The sequence below is a fragment of the Scyliorhinus torazame genome, chromosome 14 (assembly GCF_047496885.1).
Source record: "Scyliorhinus torazame isolate Kashiwa2021f chromosome 14, sScyTor2.1, whole genome shotgun sequence".
NCBI classification, from domain to species: domain Eukaryota; kingdom Metazoa; phylum Chordata; class Chondrichthyes; order Carcharhiniformes; family Scyliorhinidae; genus Scyliorhinus; species Scyliorhinus torazame.
In genome coordinates, this window is record NC_092720.1 from 127,835,692 (window position 1) to 127,854,867 (window position 19,176).

At 46.3% G+C, this 19,176-nt stretch overlaps 1 protein-coding gene across 1 annotated transcript in view; it reads left to right on the forward strand.

The window, feature by feature from the left end:
* The first annotated feature begins 494 nt into the window (after nt 1-494).
* The window catches only part of LOC140390031 (unconventional myosin-VIIa-like), a 251,412-nt gene continuing 232,730 nt past the window's right edge, over nt 495-19,176 (forward strand). Inside the window, exons 1-2 of the mRNA XM_072474875.1 lie at nt 495-768; nt 18,800-18,913. Of these exons, the coding sequence (XP_072330976.1) occupies nt 751-768; nt 18,800-18,913 (132 nt within the window). The 5' untranslated portion in view covers nt 495-750. The remainder of the gene's footprint in view (nt 769-18,799; nt 18,914-19,176) is intronic.

The window sequence follows — 19,176 nt, forward strand, 5'->3', positions numbered from 1 at the left end:
CTCATAGGGTGCACAGCAGCCTTGCAGCAAGGGTATATAAACAGCACCACCAAACCCTGTAATCGCCACCACATGCTTGGCCAAGAACAGCGATCTCCCAGGGACACCAGTGCTCCAACTTCCTTCCATCTCACACAGCATCCTGACATAGACATACAATTCCTTGATCATAGCTGAATCAAACGCCCAAGATAGCTAACCGACTCCAAGGAACCACCACCTTCTCAGGGCAACTAGAGACGGGCACTAAACATGATGATGCGCACATCCTGAGCACAAATTTAAGAATGCTTAATCTCAATATAATTGGGCAGAAAACAGGTGGTGAGATGTTTGGGTGATATCTGAGTGAATGACCTTTCCCTCTGTCTTCCTCATTGTGTGTGTTATGCTTATGGGTGTGGAGTTGTCTGCTCATTACAGGTCAAAGTCTTCTACCATGTGGATCTGCGAACAGGTCACAGAACTCATTTCCCGATCTGACTCATAGTTTGTATGTTATAGTTAAAGCCATTTCAATGAAGAAGCTAATAGGAGTTGTTGATGATAAAAAATTCCATTCGTACTGTACTTGTTTTATGTTCTTAATCAGGCTGGAATCTATGTTGAAATGCTCCTGTGCCTTGGGTGTTGCCTCAGTTATGGAGTAGACACAGGTGGAGAGCATCACTCTGTTCTGCGCATTCTCGGACATTTATTTCCTCTTTCCTCCTGTGCCTAAGCTGGTGAGAGAAGGAGCTTCCATAAAACATGGTTGTTCTGAGAGAGGTAAGAAGCATTTATGAATACAACACCACAGCTGCATTTGCTTTGTGAAAAGGAGTGGCAGAGAGGAAAGAAATCATTATGTCCAGGTTGCAAATCGTCAGCATTTCTTCACCATGGTAAACTAGGAGCAGAGAAACCTCATTGTAAATTAGGGTCTGTTTTCGCTCACCGTAAAATACAGGCTGTTATTTATCACTGTGAATTAGGGGCTGTTATCCCCACCGTGAATTAGGGGATGTTATCCTCACTGTGAATTAGGGGCTGTTATCCCTCACTGTGAATTAGGGGCTGAAATCCCTCACTGTGAATTAGGGGCTGTAATCCCTCACTGTGAATTAGGGGCTGTTATCCCTCACTGTGAATTAGGGGCTGAAATCCCTCACTGTGAATTAGGGGCTGTAATCCCTCACTGTGAATTAGGGGCTGAAATCCCTCGCTGTGAATTAGGGGCTGTAATCCCTCACTATGAATTAGGGGCAGTTATCCCTCACTGTAAATTAGGGGCTGTTATCCTCACTGTGAATTAGGGGCTGTTATCCCTCGATGTGAATTAGGGGCTGCTATCCCTCACTGTAAATTAGGGGCTGGTATCCCTCTCTGTGAATTAGGAGCAGTTATACCTCACTGTGAATTCGGGGCAGTTACACTCAATGTGAATTAGGGGCTGTTATCCCTCACTGTGAATTAGGGGCTGTCGTCCCTCTCTGTGAATTATGGGCTGTTATCCCTCACTATGAATTAGGGGCTGTTATCCCTCCCTGTGAATTAGGGGCTGTTATCCCTCACTGTGAATTAGGGGCTGTTATCCCTCACTGTGAATTAGGGGCTGTTATTCCTCACTGTGAATTAGGGGCTGTTATCCCTCTCTGTGAATTAGGGGCTGTTAGCCCTCTCTGTGAATTAGGAGCTGTTATCCCTCACTGTGAATTAGGGGCTGTTATCCCTCCCTGTGAATTATGGGCTGTTATCCCTCACTATGAATTAGGGGCTGTTATCCCTCCCTGTGAATTAGGGGCTGTTATCCCTCACTGTGAATTAGGGGCTGTTATCCCTCACTGTGAATTAGGGGCTGTTATTCCTCACTGTGAATTAGGGGCTGTTATCCCTCTCTGTGAATTAGGGGCTGTTAGCCCTCTCTGTGAATTAGGAGCTGTTATCCCTCGCTGTGAATTAGGGGCTGTTATCCCTCTCTGTGAATTAGGAGCCGTTATCCCTCACTGTGATCTAGGGGCTGTTATCCCTCACTGTGAATTCGGAGCCGTTATCCCTCACTGTGAATTAGGTGCTGTTATCCGTCACTGTGAATTAGGGGCTGTTCTCCCTCACTGTGAATTAGGGGCTGTTATCCCTCACTGTGAATTAGGGGCTGTTATCCCTCCCTGTGAATTAGGGGCTGTTAACCCTCATTGTGAATTAGTGGCTGTTATCCCTCATTGTGAATGAGGGGCTGTTATCCCTCACTGTGAATTAGAGGCTGTTATCCATCGCTGTGAATTAGGGGCTGTTATCCCTCGCTGTGAATTAGGGGCTGTTATCCCTCACTGAGAATTAGGGGCTGTTAACCCTCATTGTGAATTAGGGGCTGTTAACCCTCATTGTGATTTAGTGGCTGTTATCCCTCACTGTGAATTAGGGGCTGTTATCCCTCCCTGAGAATTAGGGGCTGTTAACCCTCATTGTGAATTAGTGGCTGTTATCCCTCATTGTGAATGAGGGGCTGTTATCCCTCACTGTGAATTAGAGGCTGTTATCCATCGCTGTGAATTAGGGGCTGTTATCCCTCGCTGTGAATTAGGGGCTGTTATCCCTCACTGAGAATTAGGGGCTGTTAACCCTCATTGTGAATTAGGGGCTGTTAACCCTCATTGTGATTTAGTGGCTGTTATCCCTCATTGTGAATGAGGGGCTGTTATCCCTCACTGTGAATTAGAGGCTGTTATCCATCGCTGTGAATTAGGGGCTGTTATCCCTCACTGTGAATTAGGGGCTGTTATCCCTCTCGGTAAATTAGGGGCTGTTATTCCTCACTGTGAATTAGGGGCTGTTATCCCTCACTGTGAATTAGGGGCTGTTATCCCTCACTGTGAATTAGGGGCTGTTATCCCTCACAGTGAATTAGGGGCTGTTATCCCTCACTGTGAATTAGGGGCAGTTATCCCTCTCGGTAAATTAGGGGCTGTTATTCCTCACTGTGAATTAGGGGCTGTTATCCCTCACTGTGAATTAGGGGCTGTTATCCCTCACTGTGAATTAGGGGCAGTTATCCCTCACTATGAATTAGGGGCTGTTATCCCCATTGTGAATTTGAGACTTTTAACCCTCGCTGTGAATTGGGGGCTGTTATCCCTCACTGTAAGTTGGGGTAGTTATTCCTTCCTGTGAATTAGTGGCTGTTATACCTCACTGTAAATTAGGGGCTGTTATCCCTCTCGGTAAATTAGGTGTAATTATTCCTCACTGTGCATTAGGGGCTGTTATCCCTCTCTGTGAATTAGGGGCAGTTATCCCTCTCGGTAAATGAGGGGCTGTTATCCCTCTCTGTGAATTAGGGGCAGTTATCCCTCTTGGTAAATTAGGGGCTGTTATTCCTCACTGTGAATTAGGGGCTGTTATCCCCCACTGTGAATTAGGGGCTGTTATCCCTCATTGTGAATTAGGGGCTGTTATCCCTCATTGTGAATTAGGGGCTGTTGTTCCTCGCTGTGAATTAGGGGCAGTTATCCCTCTCGGTCAATTAGGGGCTGTTATTCCTCTCTGTAATTTAGGGGCTGTTGTACCTCACTGTGAATTAGGGGCTGTTATCCCTCACTGTGAATTTGGGGCTGTTATCCCTCTCGGTCAATTAGGGGCTGTTATTCCTCTCTGTAATTTAGGGGCTGTTGTACCTCACTGTGAATTAGGGGGTGTTATCCCTCACTGTGAATTTGGGGCTGTTATCCCTCGATGTGAATTAGGGGCTGCTATCCCTCTGTAAATTAGGGGCTGGTATCCCTCTCTGTGAATTAGGAGCAGTTATACCTCACTGTGAATTCGGGGCAGTTACACTCAATGTGAATTAGGGGCTGTTATCCCTCACTGTGAATTAGGGGCTATTATGCCTCATTGTGAATTAGGGGCTGTTATCCCTCACTGTGAATTAGGGACTGTTATCCCTCACTGTGAATTAGGGGCTGTCGTCCCTCTCTGTGAATTAGGGGCTGTTATCACTCCCTGTGAATTAGGGGCTGTTATCCCTCCCTGTGAATTAGGGGCTGTTATTCCTCACTGTGAATTAGGGGCTGTTATTCCTCACTGTGAATTAGGGGCTGTCGTCCCTCTCTGTGAATTAGGGGCTGTTATCACTCCCTGTGAATTAGGGGCTGTTATCCCTCCCTGTGAATTAGGGGCTGTTATTCCTCACTGTGAATTAGGGGCTGTTATCCCTCACTGTGAATTAGGGGCTGTTATTCCTCACTGTGAATTAGGGGCTGTTATCCCTCTCTGTGAATTAGGGGCTGTTATCCCTCTCTGTGAATTAGGAGCTGTTATCCCTCGCTGTGAATTAGGGGTTGATATCCCTCTCTGTGAATTAGGGGCTGTTATCCCTCAGTATGGATGAGGGGCTGGTATCCCTCTCTGTGAATTAGGGGCTGTTATCCCTCCCTGTGAATTAGGGGCTGTTATCCCTCCCTGTGAATTATGGGCTGTTATCCCTCACTGTGAATTAGGGGCTGTTATCCCTCCCTGTGAATTAGGGGCTGTTAACCCTCATTGTGAATTAGTGGCTGTTATCCCTCAGTGTGAATGAGGGGCTGTTATCCCTCACTGTGAATTAGAGGCTGTTATCCATCGCTGTGAATTAGGGGCTGTTATCCCTCGCTGTGAATTAGGGGCTGTTATCCCTCACTGTGAATTAGGGGCAGTTATCCCTCTCGGTAAATTAGGGGCTGTTATTCCTCACTGTGAATTAGGGGCTGTTATCCCTCTCTGTGAATTAGGGGCAGTTATCCCTCTCGGTAAATGAGGGGCTGTTATCCCTCTCTGTGAATTAGGGGCAGTTATCCCTCTTGGTAAATTAGGGGCTGTTATTCCTCACTGTGAATTAGGGGCTGTTATCCCCCACTGTGAATTAGGGGCTGTTATCCCTCATTGTGAATTAGGGGCTGTTATCCCTCTCGGTAAATTAGGTGTAATTATTCCTCACTGTGCATTACGGGCTGTTATCCCTCTCTGTGAATTAGGGGCAGTTATCCCTCTCGGTAAATTAGGGGCTGTTATTCCTCACTGTGAATTAGGGGCTGTTATCCCTCTCTGTGAATTAGGGGCAGTTATCCCTCTCGGTAAATGAGGGGCTGTTATCCCTCTCTGTGAATTAGGGGCAGTTATCCCTCTTGGTAAATTAGGGGCTGTTATTCCTCACTGTGAATTAGGGGCTGTTATCCCCCACTGTGAATTAGGGGCTGTTATCCCTCATTGTGAATTAGGGGCTGTTATCCCTCATTGTGAATTAGGGGCTGTTGTTCCTCGCTGTGAATTAGGGGCAGTTATCCCTCTCGGTCAATTAGGGGCTGTTATTCCTCTCTGTAATTTAGGGGCTGTTGTACCTCACTGTGAATTAGGGGCTGTTATCCCTCACTGTGAATTTGGGGCTGTTATCCCTCTCGGTCAATTAGGGGCTGTTATTCCTCTCTGTAATTTAGGGGCTGTTGTACCTCACTGTGAATTAGGGGGTGTTATCCCTCACTGTGAATTTGGGGCTGTTATCCCTCGATGTGAATTAGGGGCTGCTATCCCTCTGTAAATTAGGGGCTGGTATCCCTCTCTGTGAATTAGGAGCAGTTATACCTCACTGTGAATTCGGGGCAGTTACACTCAATGTGAATTAGGGGCTGTTATCCCTCACTGTGAATTAGGGGCTATTATGCCTCATTGTGAATTAGGGGCTGTTATCCCTCACTGTGAATTAGGGACTGTTATCCCTCACTGTGAATTAGGGGCTGTCGTCCCTCTCTGTGAATTAGGGGCTGTTATCACTCCCTGTGAATTAGGGGCTGTTATCCCTCCCTGTGAATTAGGGGCTGTTATTCCTCACTGTGAATTAGGGGCTGTTATTCCTCACTGTGAATTAGGGGCTGTCGTCCCTCTCTGTGAATTAGGGGCTGTTATCACTCCCTGTGAATTAGGGGCTGTTATCCCTCCCTGTGAATTAGGGGCTGTTATTCCTCACTGTGAATTAGGGGCTGTTATCCCTCACTGTGAATTAGGGGCTGTTATTCCTCACTGTGAATTAGGGGCTGTTATCCCTCTCTGTGAATTAGGGGCTGTTATCCCTCTCTGTGAATTAGGAGCTGTTATCCCTCGCTGTGAATTAGGGGTTGATATCCCTCTCTGTGAATTAGGGGCTGTTATCCCTCAGTATGGATGAGGGGCTGGTATCCCTCTCTGTGAATTAGGGGCTGTTATCCCTCCCTGTGAATTAGGGGCTGTTATCCCTCCCTGTGAATTATGGGCTGTTATCCCTCACTGTGAATTAGGGGCTGTTATCCCTCCCTGTGAATTAGGGGCTGTTAACCCTCATTGTGAATTAGTGGCTGTTATCCCTCAGTGTGAATGAGGGGCTGTTATCCCTCACTGTGAATTAGAGGCTGTTATCCATCGCTGTGAATTAGGGGCTGTTATCCCTCGCTGTGAATTAGGGGCTGTTATCCCTCACTGTGAATCAGGGGCTGTTATCCCTCTCGGTAAATTAGGGGCTGTTATTCCTCACTGTGAATTAGGGGCTGTTATCCCTCATTGTGAATGAGGGGCTGTTATCCCTCACTGTGAATTAGAGGCTGTTATCCATCGCTGTGAATTAGGGGCTGTTATCCCTCGCTGTGAATTAGGGGCTGTTATCCCTCACTGTGAATTAGGGGCAGTTAACCCTCATTGTGAATTAGGGGCTGTTAACCCTCATTGTGAATTAGTGGCTATTATCCCTCATTGTGAATGAGGGGTTTTATCCCTCACTGTGAATTAGAGGCTGTTATCCATCGCTGTGAATTAGGGGCTTTTATCCCTCACTGTGAATTAGGGGCAGTTATCCCTCTCGGTAAATTAGGGGCTGTTATTCCTCACTGTGAATTAGGGGCTGTTATCCCTCACTGTGAATTAGGGGCTGTTATCCCTCACTGTGAATTAGGGGCTGTTCTCGCTCACTGTGAATTAGGGGCTGTTATCCCTCACGATGGATGAGGGGCTGGTATCCCTCTCTGTGAATTAGGGGCTGTTATCCCTCCCTGTGAATTAGGGGCTGTTATCCCTCCCTGTGAATTATGGGCTGTTATCCCTCACTGTGAATTAGGGGCTGTTATCCCTCCCTGTGAATTAGGGGTTGTTATCCCTCATTGTGAATGAGGGGCTGTTATCCCTCACTGTGAATTAGAGGCTGTTATCCATCGCTGTGAATTAGGGGCTGTTATCCCTCGCTGTGAATTAGGGGCTGTTATCCCTCACTGTGAATTAGGGGCAGTTATCCCTCTCGGTAAATTAGGGGCTGTTATTCCTCACTGTGAATTAGGGGCTGTTAACCCTCATTGTGAATTAGGGGCTGTTAACCGTCATTGTGAATTAGTGGCTGTTATCCCTCATTGTGAATGAGGGGCTGTTATCCCTCAAAGTGAATTAGAGGCTGTTATCCATCGCTGTGAATTAGGGGCAGTTATCCCTCTCAGTAAATTAGGGGCTGTTATTCCTCACTGTGAATTAGGGGCTGTTATCCCTCACTGTGAATTAGGGGCTGTTATCCCTCACTGTGAATTAGGGGCTGTCATCCCTCACTGTGAATTAGGGGCTGTTATCCCTCACTGTGAATTAGGGGCTGTTATCCCTCACTGTGAATTACGGGCTGTTATCCCTCACTGTGAATTAGGGGCAGTTATCCCTCTCGGTAAATTAGGGGCTGTTATTCCTCACTGTGAATTAGGGGCTGTTATCCCTCACTGTGAATTAGGGGCTGTTATCCCTCACTGTGAATTAGGGGCTGTTATCCCTCACTGTGAATTAGGGGCTGTTATCCCTCACTGTAAATTAGGGGCTGTTATCCCTCACTATGAATTAGGGGCTGTTATCCCCATTGTGAATTTGAGACTTTTAACCCTCGCTGTGAATTGGGGGCTGTTATCCCTCACTGTAAGTTGGGGTAGTTATTCCTTCCTGTGAATTAGTGGCTGTTATACCTCACTGTAAATTAGGGGCTGTTATCCCTCTCGGTAAATTAGGTGTAATTATTCCTCACTGTGAATTACGGGCTGTTATCCCTCTCTGTGAATTAGGGGCAGTTATCCCCCTCGGTAAATTAGGGGCTGTTATTACTCACTGTGAATTAGGGGCTGTTATCCCTCACTGTGAATTAGGGGCTGTTATCCCTCACTGTGAATTAGGGGCGGTTATTCCTCACTGTGAATTAGGGGTAGTTATTCCTCACTGTGAATTAGTGGCTGTTTTCCCTCACTGTGAATTGGGGACTGTTGTCCCTCACTGTGAATTAGGGGCAGTTATCCCTCACTGTGAATTCGGGACAGTTATTCCTCACTGTGATTTAGGGGCTATTTTCCCTCACTGTGAATTAGGGACTGTTATCCCTCACTGTGAATTTGGGACTGTTATTCCTCACTGTGAATTAGGGGCTGTTATCCCTCACTGTGAATTAGGGACTGTTATCCCTCACTGTGAATTAGGGGTAGTTATTCCTCACTGTGAATTCGGGACTGTTATCCCTCACTGTGAATTAAGGGTTGTTATCCCTCACTGTGAATTAGGGGCTGTTATCCCTCACTATGGATCAGGGGCTGTTATCCCTTACTGTGAATTTGCGGCTGTTATCCCTCACTGTGAATTAGGGGCAGTTATCCCTCTCAGTAAATTAGGGGCTGTTATCCCTCACTGTGAATTATGGGCGGTTATTCCTCTCTGTGAATTATGGGCTGTTCTCCCTCACTGTGAATTAGGGGCAGTTATCCCTCACTGGGAATTAGGGGCTGTTATCCCTCACTGTGATTTAGGGGCAGTTATCCATCACTGTGAATTTGGGGCAGTTATCCCTCACTGTGAATTAGGGACTGTTATCCATCACTGTGAATTTGGGGCAGTTATCCCTCACTGTGAATTAGGGGCAGTTATCCATCACTGTGAATTTGGGGCAGTTATCCCTCACTGTGAATTTGGGGCAGATATCCCTCACTGTGAATTAGGGACTGTTATCCATCACTGTGAATTAGGGGCTGTTATCCCTCTCTGTGAATTAGGGGCAGTTATTCTTCACTGTGAATTAGGGACTGTTATCCCTCACTGTGAATTAGGGGCTGTTATCCCTCACTGTGAATTAGGGGCTGTTATCCCTCACTGTGAATTTGGGGTAGTTATTCCTCACTGTGAATTAGGGACTGTTATTCCTCACTGTGAATTAGGGGCTGTTATCCCTCACTGTGAATTAGGGGCTGTTATCCCTCACTGTGATTCGGGGTAGTTATCCCTCACTGTGAATTAGGGGCTGTTATCCCTCACTGTGAATTAGGGGCTGTTATCCCTCACTGTGAATTAGGGGCTGTTATCCCTCACTGTGAATTAGGGGCTGTTATTCCTCACTGTGAATTAGGGGCTGTTATCCCTCACTGTGAATTAGGGGCTGTTATCCCTCACTGTGAATTAGGGGCTGTTATCCCTCACTGTGAATTAGGGGCTGTTATTCCTCACTGTGAATTAGGGACTGTTATCCCTCACTGTGAATTAGGGGCTGTTATCCCTCACTGTGAATTAGGGGCTGTTATCCCTCACTGTGAATTAGGGGCTGTTATTCCTCACTGTGAATTAGGGGCTGTTACCCCTCACTGTGAATTAGGGGCTGTTATCCCTCACTGTGAATTAGGGGCTGTTATCCCTCACTGTGAATTAGGGGCTGTTATCCCTCACTGTGAATTAGGGGCTGTTATTCCTCACTGTGAATTAGGGGCTGTTATTCCTCACTGTGAATTAGGGACTGTTATCCCTCACTGTGAATTAGGGGCTGTTATCCCTCACTGTGAATTAGGGGCTGTTATCCCTCACTGTGAATTAGGGGCTGTTACCCCTCACTGTGAATTAGGGGCTGTTATCCCTCACTGTGAATTAGGGGCTGTTATCCCTCACTGTGAATTAGGGGCTGTTATCCCTCACTGTGACTTAGGGGCTGTTATCCCTCACTGTGAATTAGGGGCTGTTATTCCTCACTGTGAATTAGGAACTGTCATCCCTCACTGTGAATTTGGGCTAGTTATTCTTCACTGTGAATTAGGGGCTGTTATCCCTCCCTGTGAATTAGGGGCAGTTATCCCTCACTGTGAATTAGGGGTGAATTAGGGGCTGTTACCCTTCACTGTGAATTAGGGGCTGTTATCCCTCACTGTGAATTAGGGGCTGTTACCCCTCACTGTGAATTAGGGGCTGTTATCCCTCACTGTGAATTAGGGGCTGTTATCCCTCACTGTGAATTAGGGGCTGTTATTCCTCACTGTGAATTAGGGACTGTTATCCCTCACTGTGAATTAGGGGCTGTTATCCCTCACTGTGAATTAGGGGCTGTTACCCCTCACTGTGAATTAGGGGCTGTTATCCCTCACTGTGAATTAGGGGCTGTTATCCCTCACTGTGAATTAGGGGCAGTTATCCCTCACTATGGATCAGGGGCTGTTATTCCTCACTGTGAATTAGGGGCTGTTACCCCTCACTGTAAATTAGGGGCTGTTATCCCTCACTGTGAATTAGGGGCAGTTATCCCTCACTGTGAATTTGGGGTAGTTATTCCCACCTGTGAATTAGGGGCAGTTATCCCTCGCGGTAAATTAGGGGCTGTTATTCCTCACTATGGATCAGGGGCTGTTATCCCTCACTGTGAATTAGGGGCGGTTATTCCTCACTGTGAATTAGGGGCTGTTATCTCTCACTGTGAATTAGGGGCTGTTGTTCCTCGCTGTGAATTAGGGGCAGTTATCCCTCTCGGTAAATTAGGGGCTGTTATCCCTCACTGTGAATTTGGGGCTGTTATCCCTCACTGTGAATTAGGGGCAGTTATTCCTCACTGTGAATTCGGGGCTGCTGTCCCACACTGTGAATTAGGGTCTGTTATCCCCACTGTGAATTAGGGGCTATTATCCCTCACTGTGAATTAGGGGTAGTTATTCCTCACTGTGAATTAGGGGCTGTTATCCCTCACTGTGATTAGGGGTAGTTATCCCTCACTGTGAATTAGGGGATGATACCCTTCACTGTGAATTCGGGGCTGTTATCCCTCACTGTGAATTAGGGGATGATACCCTTCACTGTGAATTCGGGGCTGTTATCCCTCACTGTGAATTAGGGGCTGTTACCCCTCACTGTGAATTAGGGGCTGCTATCACACACTATGAATTAGGGGCTGCTATCCCACACTGTGAATTAGGTTCTGTTATCCCTCACTGTGACTTAGGGTTGTTATTCCTCACTGTGAATTAGGGGCTGTTATCCCTCACTGTGAATTAGGGGCTGTTATCCCTCACTGTGAATTACGGACTGTTATCCCTCACTGGGAATTAGGGGTGTTATCCCTCACTGTGAATTAGGGGCTGTTATTCCTCACTGTGAATTCGGGGCTGTTATTCCTCACTGTGAATTAGGGGCTGTTATCCCTCACTGTGAATTCGGGGCTGTTATTCCTCACTGTGAATTAGGGACTGTTATTCCTCACTGTGAATTAGGGGTGTTATCCCTCACTGTGAATTAGGGGCTGTTATCCCTCACTGTGAATTAGGGGCTGTTATCCCTCACTGTGAATTAGGGGCTGTTATTCCTCACTGTGAATTACGGGCTGTTATCCCGCACTGTGAATGAGGGGCTGCTATCGCACACTATGAATTAGGGACTGCTATCCCACACTGTGAATTAGGGTCTGTTATCCCTCACTGTGAATTAGGGGCTGTTATCCCTCACTGTGATTAGGGGTAGTTATCCCTCACTGTGAATTAGGGGCTGTTACCCTTCACTGTGAATTAGGGGCTATTATCCCTCACTGTGAATTAGGGGCTGTTACCCCTCACTGTGAATTAGGGGCTGTTATCCCTCACTGTGATTTAGGGGCTGTTATCCCTCACTGTGAATTAGGGGCTGTTATTCCTCACTGTGAATTAGGGGCTGTTACCCCTCACTGTGAATTAGGGGCTGTTATCCCTCACTGTGAATTAGGGGCTGTTATCCCTCACTGTGAATTAGGGGCAGTTATCCCTCACTATGGATCAGGGGCTGTTATTCCTCACTGTGAATTAGGGGCTGTTGCCCCTCACTGTAAATTAGGGGCTATTATCCCTCACTGTGAATTAGGGGCTGTTATCCCTCACTGTGAATTAGGGGCTGTTATCCCTCACTGTGAATTAGGGGCTGTTATCCCTCACTGTGAATTAGGGGCTGTTATCCCTCACTATGGATCAGGGGCTGTTATCCCTCACTGTGAATTAGGGGCTGTTACCCCTCACTGTGAATTAGGGGCTGTTGTCCCTCACTGTGAATTAGGGGCTATTATCCCTCACTGTGAATTAGGGGCTGTTATCCCTCACTATGGATCAGGGGCTGTTATTCCTCACTGTAAATTAGGGGCTGTTACCCCTCACTGTGAATTAGGGGCTATTATCCCTCACTGTGAATTAGGGGCTGTTATCCCTCACTATGGATCAGGGGCTGTTATCCCTTACTGTGAATTTGTGGCTGTTATCCCTCACTGTGAATTAGGGGCAGTTATTCCTCACTGTGAATTCGGGGCTGCTGTCCCTTACTGTGAATTAGGGGCTGTTATCCCTCACTGTGAATTAGGGGCTGTTATCCCTCACTGTGAATTAGGGGCTGTTATCCCTTACTGTGAATTAGGGGCAGTTATTCCTCACTGTGAATTAGGGGCTGTTATCCCTCACTGTGAATTAGGGGCTGTTATCCCACACTGTGAATTAGGGTCTGTTATCCCCACTGTGAATTAGGGGCTATTATCCCTCACTGTGAATTAGGGGCTGTTATCCCTCACTGTGAATTTGGGGTAGTTATTCCTCACTGTGAATTAGGGGCTGTTATCCCTCACTGTGATTAGGGGTAGTTATCCCTCACTGTGAATTAGGGGATGATACCCTTCACTGTGAATTAGGGGCTATTATCCCTCAGTGTGAATTAGGGGCTGTTACCCCTCACTGTGAATTAGGGGCTGCTATCACACACTATGAATTAGGGGCTGCTATCCCACACTGTGAATTAGGTTCTGTTATCCCTCACTGTGACTTAGGGTTGTTATTCCTCACTGTGAATTAGGGGCTGTTATCCCTCACTGTGAATTAGGGGCTGTTATCCCTCACTGTGAATTAGGGACTGTTATCCCTCACTGTGAATTAGGGCCTGTTATCCCTCACTGTGAATTAGGGACTGTTATCCCTCACTGGGAATTAGGGGTGTTATCCCTCACTGTGAATTAGGGACTGTTATTCCTCACTGTGAATTCGGGGCTGTTATTCCTCACTGTGAATTAGGGGCTGTTATCCCTCACTCTAAATTAGGGCTGTTATCGCTCACTGTGAATTAGGGGCTGTTATCCCTCACTGTGAATTAGGGGCTGTTATTCCTCACTGTGAATTACGGGCTGTTATCCCGCACTGTGAATTAGGGGCTGCTATCGCACACTATGAATTAGGGACTGCTATCCCACACTGTGAATTAGGGTCTGTTATCCCTCACTGTGAATTAGGGGTAGTTATTTCTCACTGTGAATTAGGGACTGTTATCCCTCACTGTGAATTTGGGGTAGTTATTCCTCACTGTGAGTTAGGGGCTGTTACCCCTCACTGTGAATTAGGGTCTGTTATCCCTCACTGTGAATTAGGGGTAGTTATTTCTCACTGTGAATTAGGGACTGTTATCCCTCACTGTGAATTTGGGGTAGTTATTCCTCACTGTGAGTTAGGGGCTGTTACCCCTCACTGTGAATTTGGGACTGTTATCCCTCACTGTGAATTAGGGGTAGTTATTCCTCACTTTGAATTCGGGACTGTTATTCCTCTCTGTGAACTAGGGCAGTTATCCCTCTTGGTAAATTAGGGACTGTTATCCCTCACTGTGATTTAGGGGCTGTTATCCCTCACTGTGAATTAGGTGCTGTTATTCCTCACTGTGAATTAGGGGCAATTATTCTTCACTGTAATTAAGTGTATGTTATCCCTCACTGCAAATTAGGGGCTGTTTTCCCTCACTGTCAATTAGGGACTGTAATCCCTCATTGTGAATTACGGGCTGTTTTCCCTCACTCTGAATTAGGTGCTGTTAACCCTCACTGTAAATTCATGGCAGTTATCCCTCACGGTGAATTAGGGACAGTTATCACTCACTGTGATTAGGGCTATTATCCCTCACTGTGAATTAGGTGCTGTTAACCCTCACTGTAAATTCAGGGCAGTTATCCCTCACTGTGAATTAGGGACTGTTATCCCTCACTGTGAATTAGGGGCTGTTATCCCTCACTGTGAATTAGGGGCTGTTATCCCTCACTGTGAATTAGGGGCTGTTATCCCTCACTGTGAATTAGGGGCTGTTATTCCTCACTGTGAATTAGGGGCTATTATCCCTCACTGTGAATTAGGTGCTGTTATCCCTCACTGTGACTTAGGGGTAGTTATTCCTCACTGTGAATTAGGGACTGTTATCCCTCACTGTGAATTTGGGGTAGTTATTCCTCACTGTGAATTAGGGGCTGTTATCCCTCACTGTGATTAGGGGCTGTTACCCCTCACTGTGAATTAGGGGCTGTTATCCCTCACTGAGAATTTGGGGCTGTTATCCCTCACTGTGAATTAGGGGCTGTTATTCCTCACTGTGAATTAGGGGCTGTTACCCCTCACGGTGAATTAGGGGCAGTTATCCCTCACTATGGATCAGGGGCTGTTATTCCTCACTGTGAATTAGGGGCTGTTACCCCTCACTGTGAATTAGGGGCTGTTATCCCTCACTGTAAATTAGGGGCTATTATCCCTCACTGTGAATTAGGGGCTGTTATCTCTCACTGTGAATTAGGGGCTGTTATCCCTCACTGTGAATTAGGGGCTGTTATCCCTCACTGTGAATTAGGGGCTGTTATCCCTCACTGTGGATCAGGGGCTGTTATCCCTCACTGTGGATCAGGGGCTGTTATCCCTCACTGTGAATTCGGGGCTGTTACCCCTCACTGTGAATTAGGGGCTATTATCCCTCACTGTGAATTAGGGGCTGTTATCCCTCACTATGGATCAGGGGCTGTTATTCCTCACTGTAAATTAGGGGCTGTTACCCCTCACTGTGAATTAGGGGCTATTATCCCTGACTGTGAATTAGGGGCTGTTATCCCTCACTATGGATCAGAGGCTGTTATCCCTCACTGTGAATTTGTGGCTGTTATCCCTCACTGTGAATTAGGGGCTATTATCGCTCACTGTGAATTAGGGGCTGTTATCCCTCACTGTGAATTAGGGGCTGCTATCCCTCACTATGGATCAGGGGCTGTTATCCCTTACTGTGAATTTGGGGCTGTTATCCCTCACTGTGAATTAGGGGCAGTTATTCCTCACTGTGAATTCGGGGCTGCTGTCCCACACTGTGAATTAGGGTCTGTTATCCCCACTGTGAATTAGGGGCCATTATCCCTCACTGTGAATTAGGGGCTGTTATCCCTCACTGTGAATTAGTGGCTGTTATCCCTCACTGTGAATTAGGGACTGTTATCCCTCACTGTGACTTAGGGTTGTTATTCCTCACTGTGAATTAGGGGCTGTTATCCCTCACTGTGAATTAGGGGCTGTTATCCCTCACTGTGAATTCGGGACTGTTATCCCTCACTGTGAATTAGGGGCTGTTATCCCTCACTGTGAATTAGGGACTGTTAACCCTCACTGTGAATTAGGGGTGTTATCCCTCACTGTGAATTAGGGGCTATTATTCCTCACTGTGAATTAGGGGCTGTTATTCCTCAGTGTGAATTATGGGCTGTTATCCCTCACTGTGAATTAGGGGCTGTTATCGCTCACTGTGAATTAGGGGCTGTTATCCCTCACTGTGAATTAGGGGTAGTTATTCCTCACTGTGAATTAGGGACTGTTATCCCTCACTGTGAATTTGGAGTAGTTATTCCTCACTGTGAATTAGGGGCTGTTACCCCTCACTGTGAATTAGGGACTGTTATCCCTCACTGTGAATTAGGGGTAGTTATTCCTCACTGTGAATTCGGGACTGTTATTCCTCTCTGTGAACTAGGGGCAGTTATCCCTCTTGGTAAATTAGGGACTGTTATCCCTCACTGTGAATTAGGTGCTGTTATCCCTCACTGTGAATTACGGGCTGTTATCCCTCACTGTGAATTAGGTGCTGTTATTCCTCACTGTGAATTAGGGGCAATTATTCTTCACTGTAATTAAGTCGATGTTATCCCTCACTGCAAATTAGGGGCTGTTTTCCCTCACTGTCAATTAGGGACTGTTATCCCTCATTGTGAATTACTGGCTGTTATCCCTCACTCTGAATTAGGGGCTGTTATCCCTCATTGTGAATTACGGGCTGTTTTCCCTCACTCTGAATTAGGTGCTGTTAACCCTCACTGTAAATTCATGGCAGTTATCCCTCACTGTGAATTAGGGACAGTTATCCCTCACTGTGATTAGGGCTATTATCCCTCACTGTGAATTAGGTGCTGTTAACCCTCACTGTAAATTCAGGGCAATATCCCTCACTGTGAATTAGGGACTGTTATCCCTCACTGTGAATTAGGAGCTGTTATCCCTCGCTGTGAATTAAGGGTTGTTATCCCTCACTGTGAATTTGTGGGTGTTATCGCTCACTGTGAATTACGGGCAGTTATTCCTCACTGTAAATTCGGGGCTGTTATCCCTCACTGTGAATTAGGGGCTGTTATCCCGCACTGTGAATTAGGGGCTGCTATCGCACACTGTGAATTAGGGGCTGCTATCCCACACTGTGAATTAGGGTCTGTTATCCCTCACTGTGACTTAGGGGTAGTTATTCCTCACTGTGAATTAGGGGCTGTTATTCCTCACTGTGAATTAGGGGCTGTTATCCCTCACTGTGAATTAAGGGTTGTTATCCCTCACTTTGAATTAAGGGCTGTTATCTCTCACTGTGAATGAGGTGCTGTTATTCCTCACTGTGAATTAGGGGCAATTATTCCTCACAGTAATTTAGGGGATGTTATCCCTCACTGCAAATTAGGGGCAGTTTTCCCTCACTGTTATTTCGGGGCTGTTGTCCCTTACTGTGCATTATGGGCTGTTTTCCCTCACTGTGAATTAGGAGCTGTTATCCCTCACTGTGAATTAGGGGATGTTATTTTCAATTATCCTGCTGCATTCAGTGAATTGTGTTCATAACTCCTAGATTGCCTTGATCCTACACAATGTTTAGAATGTCATCCTTTATTGTTGTGTTGCCCTTAAATGGACAATCACCATACGGCCTTTGTTGCCCTTGAAGGGACAATCACCATACGGCCTCACCATATGGCCTATGTTGCTCTGAAAGGAGCAATCACCATTCGGTCTATGTTGCCTTAAAGGGACAACCAGCACTACTGTATATTGCTTCACCTCATCCTTCCAACCAAAATGTTCACTTCTTTCTCCTCTGTGTTAAATTTTATTGGCATCGGTCTGTCCATTTCACCTGAAGTCTGTACTACCTTCCGTTCATTGGAATTAATCTAAAGTGTTGATTTGGGCATGGAGCTAATGTACCGGTACAAATGGTGGAGTAGGTGGGTTGCTCTGTCATCAATAGCTGTGGGGTACGGATATGGATAGAAGGATATACTGTCACATGTGTGCCAGTGGATTAGGTGAGTGGGAGGATTTTCTGAAGCCCAAACTTGTCTCAGCAGCAGAGTCCATAGGAACGGAGGGTCATTCCTCTGTGCTAGTGTAGTGGAGCCTACACTGTATGGTAGGTCAAGATTTTCCCTGTAATGTGAAACCTGATTGGACAGATGGTGATAGGTATTTCCCTGGATTGTGAAACTTGATTGGACTAATTTGGTCAGATGCTTCCCTGTAATATGAGGCACCTGTGATTACAGAAGTAAGAAACATCCCAATCTCCCACTAGTTGCTCGATCGCCACATGGCAGGAGATCATATAACAAGAGTTTTACACTACCGTCTTGGCTAACAAGACTCAGGCTGCCTTGGACTAACTCTCAGTTTGCAAACTTCACTCGACCTTTCTTACCTTGATAAAGCAATAGCCCAGAAATTACTCTTGATGTAGGTGTTGAGACCTGATTGCCTTTGTAACACCTTCCACTGTTACTACTTTAGCATATTAAACAGGATTCAAGCCATTTGGAGAAGTCGAGAGCAGAGGGCTTCCATTATCAAGAGGGTTTATTGACTTTGTTCAGTCTCACAGCTCTTCTCCTACCCCCAGAGTCCTGGCTGTCCCCCATTTATTTACGCTCAAAGTACGTAATTAAAAAATGTCCTTAACCTGTGTATCCTAACATTGACAAATCATTAACATAGCAGACATGGCCACCCATTAGAAAGCTATTCAGTATAGCTGAAAGCTTTATTGTTTTCTATTCTACACTGGGACCCATTATTTGTAAACAAAAATAATACATTCAAGCCTTGAGCTTTTTTGAATGACCAGGAAGCTTGGGGGAACCTATAGTTTGCATTCTCCATGGCGATGCGTCAGCCAATCAGAGTAGTTTTGCCAACCAATTGGCAGCCCTTTCCTCTTGTCATATAAATTGTTTGAAATTTGGCATTCTTGCATTTGTCCTGATGAGCGCATGAGGAAAATATTCAACAACACGTTTTGCTTTTCAGCAAAATCAGTGGGTATTAAAATAGGAAATGGGGGAAGGTCAGATGCACAGATTCTCTGCCATCACCGCCAGTCATTTGTAGACTGGTGTTGATTGTGCATTTAGGACAGCTGTGTAACACTGTACTTGTCTATGAGTCAGAGCGTGAGTAATGCTGCCATCTGCTTGCAGGGTAATCACGTGTGGTTCGAAACCAACACAAGTGGAGAATTCAACGCACCGATTGGAGCAGTGATAAGGCAGGTAGTTTCTGGAAATGTCCTGCTGTTGGATGATGAAGGGAAGGTGAGTGACCAACACATTGCCTACACTCATTCTCATCCTTGCTAAGGTGATGCTCCTCCTTGTTTAAGTCACTTTGTCCCTGCTCCATTTTTGAGGGGAGTCTTCCAATGTTTGGAGCCATTCCCTGAGTCAACACTGGTCTAACAGAGCAACAAATCATGAAAATCTAAATAAGCCTTCCATCCTTAGCTGTGTCTTGAGCCTCCTCAGTCTGTTGGGTTGCCAACCCTCCAGGATTGGCTTGGAGTCTCCAGGAATTGAAG